Genomic DNA, 18,687 nt, shown 5'->3' on the forward strand with positions numbered 1-18,687 from the left:
TGTGTGTTTGTGTGTGTGTGTGTGTGTGTGTGTGTGTGTGCGAGAGAGAGAGAGAGAGAGAGAGAGAGAGAGAGAGAGAGAGAGAGAGAAAGGAGATATATATATATATATATATATATATATATATATATATGACTTATAATAGTAATAAAAAATACCACAGGAAACTGGGTGAGCAACATGGCATCCTGCTATATAGCCATTAAGGTGACAGGTACATGTGTCATGTCCATTTTGTGGAAATTTTAAGTGGAAAAGATCATTACAAATAGTGAAACCAAACAAAACAATTGAGTAAAAATAAAAATCAAAAACTACAACTGATGTTAAGTTGTACAAAATAGTCATTATCTTTTCTTTATAGTTGTTCAAATTCATAGTGAAATTGAATTTCCTGTTTTGGAAACAGTGTTATTTTCCCAATTCTTCCTGAGCCAAGACTTTAAACAATATCCTGAATTATTTTCCTATAGATTAATTCTCAGAACATCACAATATCTTTCTTCAAACATAAAAAAAAAATTAAACAGAGATAAAATCACTAGGTAGTTCCTGTTCAACACACAGCTCCATGGGCGTAGCCCCCCCACCACTAGAGGAAGAAGGAAGTTCTAAGATGTTAAATACTGGGACCAGCTTCCCTAGCTCAGCCTAGTGGTCTGACTGCCCAGTCAACATGAAGGCTTTTCTGATTCTGGGGCTTCTTCTCCTTTCTGTCACAGTCCAGGGCAAGGTCTATGAAAGGTGCGAGTTGGCCAGAACTCTAAAAAGACTTGGAATGGATGGCTACCGCGGAATCAGCTTGGCAAACTGTAAGTTGGGTCTTCCTCTTTGTTTTTACAATGGTTGAAAACATCATTTTGGTCCTCTAGAATTAGAGATACCAGGTGAAGGGATGTGGGCATGGGAGGGAAAGATTCTATACCATTCTGAGTCTAACAGGACCTGATGTCCTCTGCTAGTGCCACTAGGTGGGCAGTTGCCTCAGATTCAATGCCCCACATACACTGAAGGACCTGTTTGGAACTCAGGTTCTCAGCCTAGAGTGACACAATTCTTTTTCTATTCTTTTCTTAAATTCCTCTGCCATGCCAGCCACAGTGACACATGTGTACTCCCAGTAACTCTGGAGTTTGAGGCAGGAGTATCTCAAGTTTGAGGCCAGCCTAAGGACTTTAGTGAGACCTTGTCTCTAAAACCCAGCAGGCTGAGGATATAACTCAATGGTAGAGCACCCCTGGGTTCAATCCCACAAAAGCTAACAAAACAAAACCCTTGCTATGACAGGGTATGTTTCACAGCAAAATACTATAAAATTAAGTTGAATTCTCCAAAAAGGCCCTAGGAAATCCATTCCCCACCCCCATTCACTATTTATATAAAGATCCCTAAAATTCAGCATGAAATGCTTCATTATTCATTCTAGGTTGATTAATTTTCAATTTCTTCCACAACATTCAAAATGTGCCATGAGGAAAAGTTACTTTACAGCATACTTCATGTTCTCCAATATCAGTACTTTTCAGATTGACCTCTAATATTTCCCTTCCACAGCTATTTGTAAATAAATGAGCAAGTAAGTACATGAATGGGTGGTTGAACAAAATCACAGAATAGCCTTTCCTATTCCATAATTCTTGGTTTCAAGATTCAAACTTAACATCCCAATTCACCTTTAGGTATTACAAGAAAATCTCTCTCAGAAAAGTCCTTAATTGTTTCTAATAAAGCATCTTCCCATCAGTCTATGGATCTGCTATGAATTTGTACAACTTTCTCAACAGCTCCATTTTCTCTTCTAGGATCAATGTTATCTGACAGATGAGAACAGGGGAAGGTAAAAGCAGTGAAAAAACAGCAACTTAAATATTTTTTAAAAATTCCTTATCTTGCTTCACATTCTTATAAACTGATCTGTGCTACAAAAGGATACTCCTAGGGACCCTCTATAACAAAGGTGTTGAGGCAGGCAGGCATGGTGGCTCAGACCTGTAGTCCCAGCTACTTGGGGAGCTGAGGTGGGAGGATCACTTGAGCCCAGGAGACCACCCTGGGAACTCAGTGAGACCCTGTCTCAAAACAACAAAACAACCCTAACGTGTTAAGATTTCTTATCAATTAAACACATCTTGTACTTACAAAGTAAGTTGCTAGTAAAATAGAATTAGCTACATAGAGTTGATTTGATACACAGTATAAATCATTTAGTGTTGCTATTTATTATAAAAAAACAATTTCTTTTCAGGGGTGTGTTTGGCCAAATGGGAGAGTAGTTACAACACCAGAGCTACAAACTACAACCCTGGAAGTAGAAGTACTGACTATGGGATATTCCAGATCAATAGCCGCTACTGGTGTAATGATGGCAAAACCCCAAGAGCAGTTAATGCCTGTGGTATATCCTGCAATGGTAAGACAAGATAATATTTGAGTGATGGCTCAATAACTACCTGCATATATTTACAAGAACAGATGTTCAAGTGAATGAAATAGCCTTGAAGGATTTGTCAGGGAGTTAGAAAAAGTCCATCTCGGTGGTAGAGTGCCTGCTCATTTATTGTTAATGACCTTATTGATGCTATTCCACAACATTGCCATTCCATGTATCCACTTAAAATAGCTTAAGGATTATTTCATTGTGTGGTCCTTTTTTGATTGTTTTATGCTTTATTATTAAGTATTCTAAATATGTAAAAAGCTAGGTTTTCATATAATGAATACCCAGATGACTATGCACTTTCAATAGTTATTCACATTTTTCCATAGATTTTACTTGTATGTGTATGCAGATTTTGCTGAGAGATTTTAAAAGTGAATTAGAAACATTGATATTTTAATTTCTAAATCCTCTAGCTTGAATCTCCAAAATATACAATTCCTAAATAATCATTATCACACCTAAAACATTACCTTACGTATTTATGTACTTGGGATGAAACATTATGTTTTAATAAGAAAAAGAACGCACAAGATGCATTATATATATAAGGTATGGGAATACTAGACTCCTGAACTCATGAAAATAGAAATATCATGTGCAATTTTCAGTGCATATAATAGTGCATACATATTGCATATTTGATATTTTAAAAATTTTAAATGTTAAAATTCCAAAGTGCAGATCAGTTTTAAAATATTTTTTAACCTATCTGATTTGCTTTAAAATTACTCTGTATTATATAATAATCTATGGTCATTGAATAATATTTAGAAAATATAAGCAAGATGAAATAGCATCCACAGTCTTACTACCTAGAGATTTATAACCATGGATAACTTTTGGTATATACTCTTTCAGAATGTACATCAACATATAAATTATATACATCAAATCAAAGTTATATCACACATATACATAGCCAGATACAAATGTTTTTATAAAAATTTAATTTATCCTGCTCTACAATTTGCATCACATAAAATTATTGCCATATCAACTCATACAAATCTATGTTATTATTATTATTATTATTTGAAAGGGTAAAGAGAATTCCACTAATAAGTTTTTTCCACTTTTCCTTTTTATAAATTGCTATAAATAGCTTCCTGATTACACATCATGTGAGGTTTTAATATATTTCTCTCTCTCTCTCTCTCTCTTTAAATTCTTTTTCATTTTTGTGCATTTTGCCACTGAGCCATATCCCCAGACTTCTTATTATTTCTTTGAGATAAATCATCAATGGTAGAATTCCTGAGTAAAAAATTCTGGGCTTGTCTTTTTTCAGTGTACAAAGAACACCTTTTGTCATATTAGGTAGTAATTGAGGGCCTCCAACAATTTAGAAACTGAGAAACAATGTGCTATTTCATGTCAACAAGGAAAATAATTAAAAGGAAGTTTTTCACAACAATCACAGATATATAAATTCTTGGAAAAGAACTTCTTGGTTTGCTTCCTCTGCCTAACATAATAAAACTGAATAAGGGTAAACTTCCAATGAAATTTCTAGAACATCCTTTTCATGCCTCACCACCTCTCTTCCAGCTCTGTTGCAAGATGACATCTCTCAAGCTGTAACTTGTGCAAAGAGGGTTGTCCGTGACCCACAAGGCATTAGAGCATGGTATGTTTTAAGGTTTGAAAGGGGAAACTGTTTTACTCTGCAGTGAGAGAAAAAATTCAGAGACTTAAGTGCCATTCTGAATGTAAAGTTGCCCTTTGGGGCCTAAGGGACACAATGTATTACCTCCATCAGAAGAGACAATCTGCTTGAACTGATTCAGAGTCTTGCCCGTTTACTCCTCCGTGGATTTTAGGGATTTCTAGAGTTTTAAATATTCTCCACCCCATACTAGTTCTTTATAATATCTTTTTTTTTTTAGTGGCAGGGGAGTGGGAGGTTTGTATAAGGAATAGAACTAAGGACACTTAACCACAGCCCCAGTCCTTTTTTATTTTTTATTTGGAGACAGGACCTCACTAAATTGCTAAGGTTGGCTTTGAACTTGCAGTCCTCCTGCCTCAGCCTCCTGAGCAGCTATGATTACAGACATGCACCCCATGTTGGTCTCCTTGTCATATTTGAAACAATTTGTGGAATAAGTAAATGGGCCATGCACATAACTCAACATTTGTATTCAGCATTCTGTGCCCTATGGAGGCCTCTGAGGAGGAGCAAAGTACCTTGTATACTCATCTCCACTTAATCAGTAGCAGTACCTGGGTCTAATTGTAGCCTGAATGATATTTATGGATATGATCTTTTGCTCCCACAAAAAGAATTGAGTATGTACACTGCAATGCAGATATGTTTTAACCTTTGTTGTGTGTTTCCCTTTTCTCTGCAGGGTGGCATGGAGAAATCGTTGTCAAAATCGCAACCTCTCTCAGTACATTCAGGGCTGTGGAGTGTAACTGCAAATTTTCCTTCCTTCTTCAGCTCATTTTGTCTTCACCATAATAAGGGAGTTGTATTTAATTGAAAGTTCACACTACCATTGTTTCCCCTTCAAACAAATAGCATTTTTACAGTAGCAAGAGCAAAATATAACTTTTCTCATAATAGCCATAATATTTACTAATGTGTCTATAATTTGGTAGTGAACCCCCATTTTCAGCTTGCTAATAAAGCTAATGCTGGTGAAAATTTATCTGCAAACTTGATTATCCAATACATCACCAGTACAGTTTTTCGTTAATGAAATACTAGTATTTCCCAGTACTATATAAAAGTATAACAAAAGGCCATCTTAAAATCAATTGATCTTAGGCAAAATCTAAGCCGTGTAGGCATCCAATGCCTCCCATGCACATACTCATATCCAAAAATATGAAAAATAAACACTGTGTTGACAGAATATAATTTTTTAAAGGAATGGAGTGCCAAATGGCTTAGATGGAGACTGACTGAATTAAGAATTTTGTTCGCACAAAGTTTATGGCCTTTCGTTTAAGTATTTTCTTGAAATATTGCATTTATACAGCAAAGAGACTCACAATTTATATATCAATCTTTTTTAAAGGGCACTTAGGTGCATCTTGCTGACTGTAGAAACATTATGAGGGATTAAATGGGCTATTGCTGTTCCCCAATTTTATTGCTTGCATTACTGAATTAACCACAGGAGTGAAATTATGCATATGTAAAAATTACAAATGTTATCATTAAATGGTTGCATTTCTTCCTTGTGTGTCTTTGTTTAGACCTATGTAGTGTCTCAAGAAAAAAATTACACATATTTGAAAAAGATAAAAGACTTAAATTTCTTCTATATTCTCACCTGCACTTAAATAGCTGGCTATTGCTGGAGGAAAATCCACGAATTCTACAAAGAACAAGTATGCTAATAAATCTCACTTTAAATTCATAACCATGAATCTCATATGTACCTCAAGTCAGCATGGCCATCCAAGTCACTTCTCTGGATTCCTTTTGTGGTGTTGTCTCCCTCTCTAAAATGATTATGATTATTTCACTTCTCCCATTCTTTGTTGAGCCCCAACACACACATCTGACACCCTCTCTGTTCTCTAACCTTCCACCATCCTCTGCTTTTAGCAGATAATCTTTGCTTATATATACCATTTTTTAAAAAAAAGCCATTTCAAAGAAGCAATACAAGGTTCTCCCCCTGTCACAAAGCAGCAGTCACACCTTCCCCTCACTGACCCTTCCTCCCCCCGCCCCTCCCCACTGTTTCTGGGATGAAGGGCCTTTGCTCCTGGCAAAGGCAGCATCTCCACATGCAGCCTCTGTCCTATGTCTAGCGACAGATATTCCAAGCTAAGCTGAGTTTCTCCCTCTCTGCTCCATCACCTCCATTATTGTGCAAAGGGCCCCAGCATCCTCCCATCCTACAAAGAACATTCCACTGACCCTCCACCACCCTCCAAGTACCACCTCATCATGACTCTGCTGTCTCTATGGCAAGACTTCTACGGGAGAAGCGTATCCCCACCTCTCTCTTCAGCGCTTTCCAATCTGGCTTCTGTCTCACTCAGCTACCTCTGCTGCCCTAGGACTTCTCTCATGACTCCTGGGTGCAATTCCAGTGATCATCTGCTCTTCCTACTTGCTCTCTCTCATCAGCATTTAGCTAAGTGAGCCACTTCATATCACCAGAAGCTTTTTCTCTCTCACCTTTTTGCTTACATCCCACTTCACAGGTTGTTCCTTCTCAGTTCCTCTTTCCCACTCTTTCCCTGCTATTTCATTTGTAAATTGTGAGTACTCCAGTGTTCAAACCAATAAACATTTGATACACTACAAATTTTCCTTATTCATATACAGTAGTCCCCCATTGTCCAGTATTTCACTCTCCATTGTTTCAGTTATCCATGGTCACCTATGAGCTAAAAATATTAAGGGGAAAGTTCCAGAAGTAAATAATTGATAAGTTTTGGTTGCATGCCATATGGAGTACTGTGATGAAATCTCCCACAGTTCTGCTCTGTCCTTCCTGGGACATGAATCATCCCTTTGTTCAGTGTACTTGCACTGTACATGCCTCTGCTCATTAGTCATTTATTATCCAACTGGGTTATCAAATTGACTGTGCTTAGTTACAATTTCCCCTTTATGGGTTTGAGGTTTGAGTAAGTCCTATTGCTTTACGAATGTCCTCTAACATGGAAATGGGAGACAAGGCATTGTGAGAGTTGGGAAAGTTCACATGAATCTTATTTATGACAGCAATACATTGACTTCTACCAATATAGGACTTACAGGTTAACAAAAACTAGAGAAGGAAACTGATGAGCAACATGTCATCATGCTATAAACCATTTAAGATGACAGATTACATGCATCGTGTCTATTTTGTGGAAAAGTGTAGATAAAATAATTTAAGTAAAAAAAATCAATACAAAATAGTTAAAACACACAAAACATGGGGCTGGGGATGTGGCTCAAGCGGTAGTGCGCTCGCCTGGCATGCGTGCAGCCCGGGTTCGATCCTCAGCACCACATACCAACAAAGATTTTGTGTCCGCCGAGAACTAAAAAATAAATATTAAAAATTCTCTCTCTCTCTCTCTCTCTCTCTCTCTCTCTCTCTCTCTCTCTCTCTCTCTCCCTCCCTCCCTCCCTCCTCTCTCACTCTCTCTTTAAAAAACAAAACAAAACAAAAAAAACACACAAAACAGTTCGATCAAAATGAATGTTATTCAAACACCACAGTTGAGATGGAAGCAGTGGTGGACACTGTTAGGTTGGTGGCAGCGACTTGGTGGCGACTTAGTGGCAACTTAGAACAAAGCAGCCCGCACCGGAAAAGAACATCAATCAGATGCGGCGGAAACGCCTGTCAATCAGCCAGATCTCCTGACTCCTGTCAATCAACAGGACCCCCCTGGCCAATCCTGGAGTTCAGCCAACTCCCCTGACCAACTACAAGGGGGCAAGGGACCCTAGAAACACCTTTTCCTGTCCCAAGCCCTTCCCTTCCTGCTGTAAGTCCCATAAAAGTCCAGTCCAGTCGAGCTTCCACGCGGTTTCTCCTCAGACCCTTCTCCTGTCCCCTCTGTGGGTCTGATCCAGTTCTGCCAGGGAGTGATATCTCAATAAAGCCTGTTCAGCGGATCCTTTTAAATCTGCCTCCTTTGGCCATTGCCTGCCCCGACTGATCTGACAGACACCTGTAATATCAGTGACTCCGGAGGCTGAGATAGGATTGAGGGTTCAAAGCCAGCCTCAGCAACAGCAAGGAACTAAGCAACTCAGTGAGATCCTGTCTCTAAATAAAATACAAAATAGAGCTGGGAATGTGGCTCAGTGTTTGAGCACCCTTGAGTTCAATCCCCAGTTCTCCCTGCCTTCTCCCATCAAAAAAAGGCATTTGGGACTGAGTTGCCAATATTATACCCAATGGCCCTAAATACTTCAGTGTGTAATTTCTACGAAGACTTTCTGTTAGGGGAGCTGGTGCAAATATCCACGAGAGACACACCTCTGAGTCAAGAAAAGGTTTATTGACAGAGAATATCTTCCAGCCTGCCCTTCTGCAAGGCTCAGCAACCTGCTGGAAAAACTTCTTAACTATATAATCATGTACAAAGGAGTAGTTAAAAAATAGCCCATCTAGTGCTATGATTATTAGTTGGTTTCTTATTGTGGTTTTGGTAGTTAGGGACTCACTAGGGGCAGGCCTAACGGGAAGGTCATGCCTGGGTGGACAAGTGCTGATTTTCAAAATGGCATTACTTTGGCCTAAGGACCTAAAACTTTCTCTTACATAACCTCAAAATAACCAGCCTTATTAGGAAATTAACACTAATACAATACTACTCTAATAATCAGATCCCATTTTATTTCACCAATAAAGGAACTTTATAGTAGTGAAACCACAGATATTGAGAATCAATCAGGGCAGAGTTCTGTTTCCCCAGATGTGAAGATTGAACACCCGAGAAACACATAGGCAAGCAAAGAAAACAAGTTTTATTTAAAGGATACAACAGAAACCAACTTCTCCACAGAGAAGGGTCCCCAGAGCTGAAAATCCAAAGAAGTGAGAGTGTCTTGACCCTTTTCTACATTTTAGAATTCCTTTATTCTCATGCCCTCCTTCCCCTTGCCTCCCTCCTCTCCCCATCTTGCATAGTGACCAGTGACCAGGAGATGAGCCAAAAGGCGAGAAGGAAGCCCTCCAGGGATGCCTCTCAGGGTCTACCCAAAGTGGACACCCAGGAGGTGCTTCATTAACAACCCTTTGAGAGGAATATTTCCCTGTAAGCAGGTTACCTTGGTAACGGGTTGAGAGGAGGGGGAAGTGCTCTGGAGGTGTTAGCATTTCAGTCTTCCAGAGGCAACCTACATCCTCCCAGACCCAAATCAGGTCCCAACAATTATTTATTATTTAAATTCACTGACTTTTGTCCCACAGCTTCAGTAAAATAGTGACAGAAGCAAAGACCCTTTACTCTCCCAATAAAGTACTTAAAAACAATAATATCTAATTGAGAATCATCAGTTACATTTGGTTGTCATGTTTTTTTCTTGTCTCAATCTGCATAAGTTTTTCAGTTGTCATTTTTTTTCTTGACTTTTATGTCTGAAAGCAAATGAAAAAGTAAAAGCAATGGAGACAGACCTTGACAGATTGTTGTAGAAAAGCTGGACACTGAGGAATTAGCAGGAAGCAGGTTTATCAGCTGCAGCCAGGTCCAGATGTTACTGCTGTTTACCTGTGAGTCCTTACTTTCCCCCCATGCTGAAGTATAACATTAAAGAAGCACGCCGAGGGAAGTTTAGAGTGGAAAGTAAAAGCTTTGTTAAAGATCGGTAGAAAAGACTTCTCCCTGCAGGAAAAAGGGGACCCAAGAGGTGGAATCCGTGGAAGGGAGAGGTCTTCCCTCTTTTATAGCTAAGGTCTTCTCTCAGCTTTCCTGCATTACTGTCGCATTTCTGTCCTTAGTTTGTAAAGGTAAAATTTCTAAGCTGATTCTAAGCTGCAAAAGTCTGAGTTAAAGTGTAAAAGACTAGGGCATTGTAAAGCTTCTAGATTACAAGGCCTGGGCTAAAAGGTAAAAGTCTATTGTTACAATTCCTCTGCTATCCCCGGAACCTGTAATCTCTGTAAAGTTGTTAGGACAATTCGGGAACTGCCCAGTAAATATCTCCATTGATTCCCTGGTTGTTTAATACCTAAGGGCTCCAGGTAGCATGGCACGTAAGCATATAGGCCCCAGAACCAATCAGTTTAAATGTGTACCCTGTTTAGAAGTGACCAATCACCCCTGCCCAAACTGTTCCCGCCAATGAATGGACTAATCATGTATCAGAATTGTTGTTCAATTTTCCCGCGCCTCATGATGATTTGTTCTGATGCATGCAAAGCCCCCGCCCTCTCCAAAAAGTGTACTTAAGCTCTGCTTGACCTCTGCTCTGGGCTCTGGGCTGCTCTCCCTTCTTGAGTGAGCACGGAGCCCCAGCGCGCTGGAACGGATCCCTAATAAATCCCCCTTGCCATTGCATGAAGCTAGTCTCGTGTGGTCTCTTTCTCCGACACTTCGCCGGACCCTTACAAGTTCTGTTATCTTGCAGTGAGGGAATGTAGGTGGGGAAGCCCCAAAGGATGGGGGACAGGTGAGCCAAAAGAGTAATCTGGGCAGGAAGGACTTTTGGGTTAGCATCTCCAGGTTTGCTGGGAGCTGTTTCATTAACATTTCCTTGGGATGGGCTCTGGGCCTTGGGGACATTTTCAAATCCCCTTTTCCTGAACTCCATTCTCAACATGGCCTTCATTCTTGATATTAGACCCGATTTACCTAACTACACTAACTACCTATCTGTAAATCTGGCTTCACAGAGGGAGCTTTTGCCTAAATCAATTTGTCCCTCTGAACCCTGAGTTCAGAAATGTTTAGAACTTTGTACCCAGTGTGTAGGGGGAGGAGGAGCTCAGAGGCTCACAATCTGCAGAAATCTACATAAAAGTAGTTTTTTTTCCTACTGTTTTGGGCAATCAACTCAGGCCTGGAAAATAAATCAAGGACACTCTCAGTGCCTAGGAAAGGGAGAGATCCCTTCCCCTTTTCTGCCAGCTGGTTTCCAAGGAACCTAATTTGTATTGTTTACTTTTATCTTTTGGATTGTAAAGGACTTTCCCTAGGATCTAACTACTGTCCTTTGAAATGCAAACGCCTTCGTGAAGGCTCCAGGATGCACTAAAGGCCTTGGGTTAGTCTCCCTTATTGTCTGCTTCTGTAAACACTCTTCCTGCCTGAAAAGTTGCCGAGAAATTCTTGCTGATAGTCTAAGAACAGTTATGGTGAGGGTCTCTGGAGAAGATTAAGATTTTTCTGGGGAGGAGGGGGTGCCACTACAAGATCAGCGATGCTTTATTAAGCAACAGAGGGGCACATTTTTCAAGGGAAAAATGGTGATAGGCTGTAAGAAGGGTCTGAGTTTTATAGGATTTAGCAGAGGCAGGTCACGGGAGGAGTTGGTCAGTTACTTTTGGCAAACTCATTTAGGGTGGAACAGGAGGGCAAGTGGGGAAGTTCCCTGGGGTCTATTTTTTCTATTTGTTTGTACAGAGGACAGTGGTTCAGCTAGGTGGGGGCCAGGTGTGAATTCTTCAATTTCCCTCCCTGCCTTAGCTCTAGCTGAGGCCTCGGCTTCTAAATGACAAAAGCTCCAATTTACCACAGATAGCTCCCCACACACAGGGAAGGAAGACAGGTAGGGGAACAGCTGTAAATAGGGAAGTGCCTTGGGGCCTATTCTCCATGTCCTTCAATGTCCTTGACACTTGTGAACACCACAGAGAAGTTATATTGTAGCATGTCCCTAAGGGTTTTTCTGATATTCTCTGGATTAGATTAAGAATGCTACAGAAACAGTGTTCTTTTCATTGCCTCCATTTAGGTAGTTTGGATTTGTCCTGTTATTTATTTTATTTTATTTTTTTAAAGAGAGAGTGGGAGAGAGAGAGAGAATTTTTTTAATATTTATTTTTTAGTTCTCGGCGGACACAACATCGTTGTTTGTATGTGGTGCTGAGGATCGAACCCGGGCTGCACGCACACCAGGTGAGCGCGCTACCGCTTGAGCCACATCCCCAGCCCTTGTCCAGTTATTGATGATGTTCACTTAGAATACTTGCCTTCCACCCGGTTCTGATACCCCTCAGGAAACTGTTCCCTCCCCAACACCTGATGTCCTCTTGTCCATATTACACTTGTGACAAACTATACTGAATCACTGTTCTGATAGGAAGGAGAGCAGAAAATTTTTTACTTTTGTTCATTCCATATCCCAAAGACCTGGAACAGTGCCTTGAACATAGTACATGCTAAAATAAATAGCTAATGGAATGAATCTGTTGTTGATTATTTAGTATATCACTCTATTTTGAGCATTCTAAGATTTTTCTTACTCTTCAAACCCACATGATTCCAATATAACAGCTTATGGGTTTCCAAATCATACCTCATATATATAATGTAGTGTATAGTCCAACCATGGGGAGGCAGCAGGACACCTCTACACAAGTACAGTCTTAGACTTTGATTCTTGGACCATACTGATGTGCATCATCTCATAAAGAATCTGATGGGGCTGGGGATGTGGCTCAAGCGGTAGCGCGCTCGCCTGGCATGCATGCGGCCCGGGTTAGATCCTCAGCACCACATACAAAACAAAGATGTTGTGTCCGCAGATAACTAAAAAATAAACATTAAAATTCTCTCTCGTGCTCTCCCTCTCTCACTCTCATTACAATCCTGTAATCCCTCCTGTAATCCCAGTGGTTTAGGAGCCTAAGCAGGAGGATCTTGAGTTCAAAACTAGCCTCAGCAAAAGTGAGGCACTAAGCAACTCAGTGAGACCCTGTTTCTAAATAATATACAAAAATAGAGCTGGAGGTATGGTTCAGTGATTGAGTGCCCCTGAGTTCAATCCTCAGTACAAAAAAAAAAAAAAAAAAAAAAAAAAAACAACAAAACAATGAGTGGTAGAGCACTTGCCCTAGCATATGTGAGGCACTGGATTCAATTCTCAGCACCCCATAAATCAATAAAGTTAAAAAGAATATGAGCTTCATCATATCAGGATACTCGAAGATAGGTGAAGAAGAACAACAACAAAAAATTCATCAAAGTAGAAAGTGCCTGCTGAGAAACAGCACATATCCAAGAAGTGTCAGGCTGACTGAAGAAACAGATTATAAAAATTGAGTGAAGAGGAAAAACAATGGTTGTGGGAGGTTTTGTTTTAGTGTTTTTGATAAATATCTCAATTATTTATCATATAATTAAACTCACAAGTCAATTTTCTACTCCTATATAGAGAGCAGAATTAAAATATCAATGGGGCTGCAGTTGTAATTCAGGGGTAGAGCACTTCCCTAGCACATGTGAGCCACTGCGTTCAATTCTCAGCACCATATAAATAAATAAATAAAGATATAAAAAAGTTTGCTAAACAAATTATTGAATATATCAATGTTTAATCATTTTCAAAAGAAACTCAATTTCTGTTGTTAAGTGATATGAAATAACACAACTGAATTCTTTTTGTTAAACATTTATTTTTTAGTTGTAGGTTGACACAATACCTTTATTTCATTTTTTTTAATGTGGTGCTGAGGATCAAACCCAGTGCTCACGCATGCTAGGCAAAGGCTCTACCTCTGAGCCACAACCCCAGCCCCACAACTGAATTCTTTATATGACACTAATTATAACTAAGCCCTCAGTATATTTGTTGCATTTCTATTTAGTAGAATAATTTTTAAAACATTGTCTTAAAAGTTGCTAAGTGGAATTATTAAAATTATAATCAGTAATTAGTTTCTATTTTCAGTTATTTCTATGCTTTAAAATGTTAACCTTATATTGCTTTTTCTTGATTTTTCCATTTTAGAATACTGATTTCCCAGGACAGAAGTTTAAATTCTATTTTCTTCCTTCTTATCCTTATCACACATGGCATTCTTCCCCAAAGTCCATCCTTCCAAATGTAATTTTTTTATTTGTATTTTTATCAAGTCAATTCTCATTACTTAGGTAGCCCTAAATGCAAGTTTGTTTTCCCTAAAACTAGTAACTGGATAATTCTTAAATCTGCTTAGTTTTCTGTGTATCTGTCATGCATTCAACTCCCAAACTCCAGGTCCAACATTCAAATTTCCTCTTGAAGCTTCAGAGATGGCTGAAATGTTTTCTGTTCCATTCTTCTGAAGCAGTATATCCCAAAGGCTTCTAACTGAAGCTCATATGGACTGGTTGCTATGTAATTTTCTCCTTCGTGGTATGTTCCCTCATTTTGGTGGGTCACGTCTCCAGGACCATTCTGAGAAAGGGTACATCAGATTTTTTTGAGATTTAGCATGTCTGAAACTTTCATTCTATGCATGCCCTTGGTTGATGATTGGCTAGGTATTGGTGACTAAATTGGTAGTTATTTTCCTTGAGAGTGTTGAATAGTGTTTTATTTGCTCCCTAAGTTCCCACGTTGCCATTGTGCCATCTGATGCTATCCTGATTTCCTTATAACCTTGAAGTGTGTCGTATCTTCTCTTTAGCCCCATGCTCTAAAAGTTCACCGTGATATGCCTTGGCGTGGATCACTTTTGTGCTGGGTGCCTGATAAAATCTTTCAGTGTATGAACGCCTGCCCTTAAGTTCGGGAAAACTTTCTGAAATCATTTATTATTTCCTTCCTTCCGTTTTCCTAGTTCTCTCCGGAACTTCCGGACATAGCCTCTCCAGTTGTTATGGCAGCGGCCAGACGCGTGCGCAGCTTGCGCGGCTTGAGCGCGAGGCCATCGCGCCTGCGCACGGCGTGGTCGCCGCTCCTCCTTCCGCTCCGCTCTCCAACCGCGCGGGGCTGAATGGCCTACCCGTACGCTGCCCGAGTGGAGGAGCCGGCTGTTACTCAGTGCCGCGAGTCTCGGTGACTCGCTCTCCTTTTGTCAGGACCCCCCCCACCGGCCCACGCGGGAGGAGCGGGGCCTTTGAGGGGAGCGGCGACCCCGCCGGCCCCGGTCTCTTTTCCTGGCGGCAGCGGCTTCTTCCGTGGGACAATATGTTCAAGAGAATGGCCGAATTTGGGCCTGACTCCGGCGGGAGAGTGAAGGTCAGTATGCAGCCAGCATCTCTCCAGTGGGGGGCTCTCCGGCCCCGGCTCCTTCCTGCACCGGGCGGGAAGGACCGCTTGGTCTTGAACCGTGTACTCAAGGCTGAGAGCGAGTCAAAACCTCTGAGCGAAAAGTTGGATGTTCATTGGCTCAACCTCCCTGCGTCACCGCCACCCTTTCATCCCCGCCAAAAAGTAAATCTTGTTGGGGGTGACTTGGGAAATGTTGAACCTGGCGGCTGAGGAAACAGGTCACGCTGAGGACTGGGAATTCCTGGTACGCTGCACAGTAGCTGTCTGCCCAGGTCATCGGTAAAGTGAGGGCGTCGCCCTCTCGATTGTGAGGATGATAAAGGTAGCATAGTCGATGAGCACTCAGCTACAGAATTTGCAGATCCTGGGCTGGAAGAATCTCCATAGTGTTTACAAGTAGGAGATCTGAGATACCTGGACATAGATTTACAGAGCGATCACAGAGCTCCATAGCTATGGCCACGATGTCAAGACATACAAAGACCGTGATTCTGTGCCTGGAACAAGGGGAACTTTTAGTAAATGCCCTCTTCTTTTGTTTTTAATGAACGTTATCATAGAGCCTAACATAAGGTTGGACATTAATGACACTCCCCTCGCTTTTATACATCCACCATCATGTTAGTTTTTAAGGCAGGGTCAGCTGGTTTCTAGTAAAACACCTGTGTTTACCCTTCTGATTCTTAATTTATCACAGGAAGGAATTTTTCCTTTCAAAGAAAGCATCCACTTTTGCATCTATCTACTTAGATTTTCTTAGAGTCCTTATCTAAAAAAATTTCAATTATGGTATGTATACAACTATCACCCTATTTTATTATTTTTTTTAAATTTTTATTTTTTTAAATATTTTTTTCCTTATATTTATTTTTTAGTTTTTGGCGGACACAATATCTTTGTATGTGGTGCTGAGGATCAAACACCGGCTGCACGCACACCAGGCGAGCGCGCTACCGCTTGAGCCACATTCCCAGCCCACTATTTTAATATTACTTGTAAAATGCAACCCTTTGAAAATTCCAAAAGCACTGAAATTTCATAAAAAGAGATTCCAGGTAAAAATTCATAGTAGCAGAGACATAAATTATACATTTTGCCAAAGCTTTAGGGCAGGGTTTTGGACTGATAGGAAACTACTACAAAACAAAGGGTCTAAGGGTTAAAACATTAGATTTTGAGCAAGACATGTACTTATATCGTGTTAAATTCTAAAATTTTCAATCCAGGACAACCTGAAATTAAGCCTGTAGCCCTCAAGTGATTTTCACCTAAAAATAGTCATGTCAAGATGCAAATTAGGGATCTATTTCTCCTTGCTGATTTTCTCTTTACTCTTTTAGGCATCTTTTTCCAATTTAGATAATTTTCATCCAGGTAGTAAATCTATTGACAAGTGGTTCCTTTTTGTTTTTAATGAACTCTGCAAATTCCTAGTGAATAACTGGCAGCTGTGGGATCTGTTGTACACTCACCAGGTCAACATCCTTGCACTCATTTGGTCAAACCTTGAACCTGTGGCCCCATCTATGGTTGCTACAAAACTCATTGGTAGCGCTTACTATAATTATTTGTTTGCATACAAGCTGCTTGGCTTCTTCTGAACTTTTTTTTTTTTTTTTTTTTTTGTACTGGGGAATGAACCCAGAGGCACTCTACAACTGAGCTACATCCCCAGTCCTTTTTAATTTTTGAGAAAGGGTCTCACTAAGTTGCCCAGGCTGGCCTCAAAACTTGGGATCTTCCTGCCTCAGCCTCCCTAGTAGCTAGGAGTACAGGCGAGTGCCACCATACTTTACCTGCACTAAGTTTAGATTTATAGGTATTAGATTTTGTTGACTATTCAGCCTGAACTTGAAATTCTCCACTGTATTCACTTTTTCTTATTTCTTATTAATTATTGTTGATTACATTGGAATAGCACTTTTCACATACAGTATGTCTTGCTTTTTGTCCTTCAGGTACATTCCTTCTGTTGAATATTTGATCTCAGAGTCATGCACTACACTAAATATTTCCTCTTCGCTTGAAATTTTTAATCTCTTTTCCATCATAATCTGAACACATTGCCATTATGCTAATCGAATGTGGCAAGAAATGTATTTACAAAATGTAAATACAAATGTAGCAAACATGCCATTGGCCAGTGTTTACCAACCTTTGGTTTTCCAAGTGCCACTTTACCATTTTTGCTATATCTGAATATCATAACTGTATGATATTGATTGTAACATTTATATTAAAAGCAATTCAATTTTTAAAAGAATCTTCCTAAGCATTTTGAAATTGTGGGTTTAAAGTTCTAGTAACATTTTTTCTAACATTTTAAAGTAAATCCATAAATAATAAAATGAAATATATTTTATTATAGCTAAAATATTCACACATATACTGCCTTTGATTTTTATTCTGTGCTTTGGTAAACACTGCCATAAGCTAAGTAAGGCCATTACCATCAAATGATGCCAGTTAATTTACAGTTTTTATTCAGATGTTTAGCTTTCAGATATGTAAAGAAAAGGCCTTTTGCTTTTCTCTTACTAAAACTCTCAACTGCCTTACCTGGTGATTTAAATAAAAACATTTTCAAAGAGAGAACATGGTAATTAATCTGGTATTCAGTTATTTGTGTTAATATGAAATGAGAATGTCTGAAATTGATTTGAGAAAAATCCTGTTGTAACTAAACTATATTGTGAGATTGTCATTCATTGAGACAAGTTTTCAGAGCTCTCTTTCTATTTAAGTAATGATACAATATTAATGATTTTTAAAATTACTTTTCTTTTAGGGGGTTACTATTGTTAAGCCAATAGTTTATGGTAATGTTGCTCGATATTTTGGGAAGAAAAGAGAAGAAGATGGGCACACCCATCAATGGACAGTATATGTAAAACCGTATAGAAATGAGGTAGGCACTTGTTTTCATTGTAACTTTCTTTGAAGCTACAGTTTGTTTTGTTTGAAGATAAATTGTAAAATTCTTTTATAGTAACTTTCTATCAGAAAACTGGTCCATTATAGAAGTGTTACCCCCCTCCTCAAAATTGAAATAATGAAGCAAGAACTGTCATCTTCATGTAATTAGTAGATTATTTTCTAAAAATGTTTTCTAATTAAGGTAACAAGAATTGTCCTGCTATAAATAGTAAAAATAGACCTTCCAAACATCACATCTTAAGTTAACATGCTATTTCAGGAATAGCAGTTAATACTTAAAGTGATAATGTTGTAATAAAACAATCAAAGAATGTAGTCTGGTCACTGGTAATTTTGTTTTGCTTCCAAATATGCAGTTCTTAGAGAACAGCTAGATATTTATTGAAAGAACAAATTATTCAATTTTTTTTATATGAATGTAGTAGCATTATTCATAATAGCCTAAATGGAATCAATCCAAACATCTGTCAGCTGATAAATGGATAAGTAACATATTGTATGTCCATTTAATGGAATTTTTAAGTTAACTTTTTATTGTACATTGTAATTATACAAAATAGTAGGAATCATTGTGACATATTTATATATGCACATAACATAATTTGGTCAATTTCATTCCTTGGTAACTTCCCTTTCCTTCCCTTCCTCCCTCTGGCCCCCTTCCTCTATTCTACTGGTCTTCTTTCTATTT

At 39.2% G+C, this 18,687-nt stretch overlaps 2 protein-coding genes and 1 long non-coding RNA gene across 7 annotated transcripts in view; 2 read left to right on the plus strand and 1 right to left on the minus strand.

Annotated features, from left to right (window-relative positions):
* The window catches only part of LOC308658893, a 558,609-nt gene that overhangs the window by 524,261 nt on the left and 15,661 nt on the right, over positions 1-18,687 (minus strand). The gene's annotated exons all lie outside the window — the stretch shown is intronic.
* Positions 649-5,619, plus strand: LOC308658551 (lysozyme C). The gene is made up of 4 exons (XM_081311311.1): positions 649-812; positions 2,246-2,410; positions 3,989-4,067; positions 4,792-5,619. The coding sequence occupies exons 1-4, from the start codon at positions 677-679 to the stop codon at positions 4,856-4,858; spliced, it is 447 nt and encodes a 148-aa protein (XP_081167437.1). The 5' UTR covers positions 649-676; the 3' UTR covers positions 4,859-5,619.
* Positions 14,715-18,687, plus strand: part of YEATS4 (YEATS domain containing 4) — a 108,544-nt gene continuing 104,571 nt past the window's right edge. For 3 of the 5 annotated variants that reach the window (XM_081311811.1, XM_081311809.1, XM_081311812.1), the window contains exons 1-2: positions 14,715-15,026; positions 17,848-17,967. In XM_081311811.1, coding sequence (XP_081167937.1) covers positions 14,976-15,026; positions 17,848-17,967 — 171 coding nt within the window. In that variant the 5' untranslated portion in view covers positions 14,715-14,975. The remainder of the gene's footprint in view (positions 15,027-17,847; positions 17,968-18,687) is intronic. The other 2 variants (XM_081311810.1, XM_081311813.1) reach the window with 2 other exon arrangements.

The sequence above is a fragment of the Spermophilus citellus genome (assembly GCF_964194105.1).
Source record: "Spermophilus citellus genome assembly, chromosome: 10".
NCBI classification, from domain to species: Eukaryota; Metazoa; Chordata; class Mammalia; order Rodentia; family Sciuridae; genus Spermophilus; species Spermophilus citellus.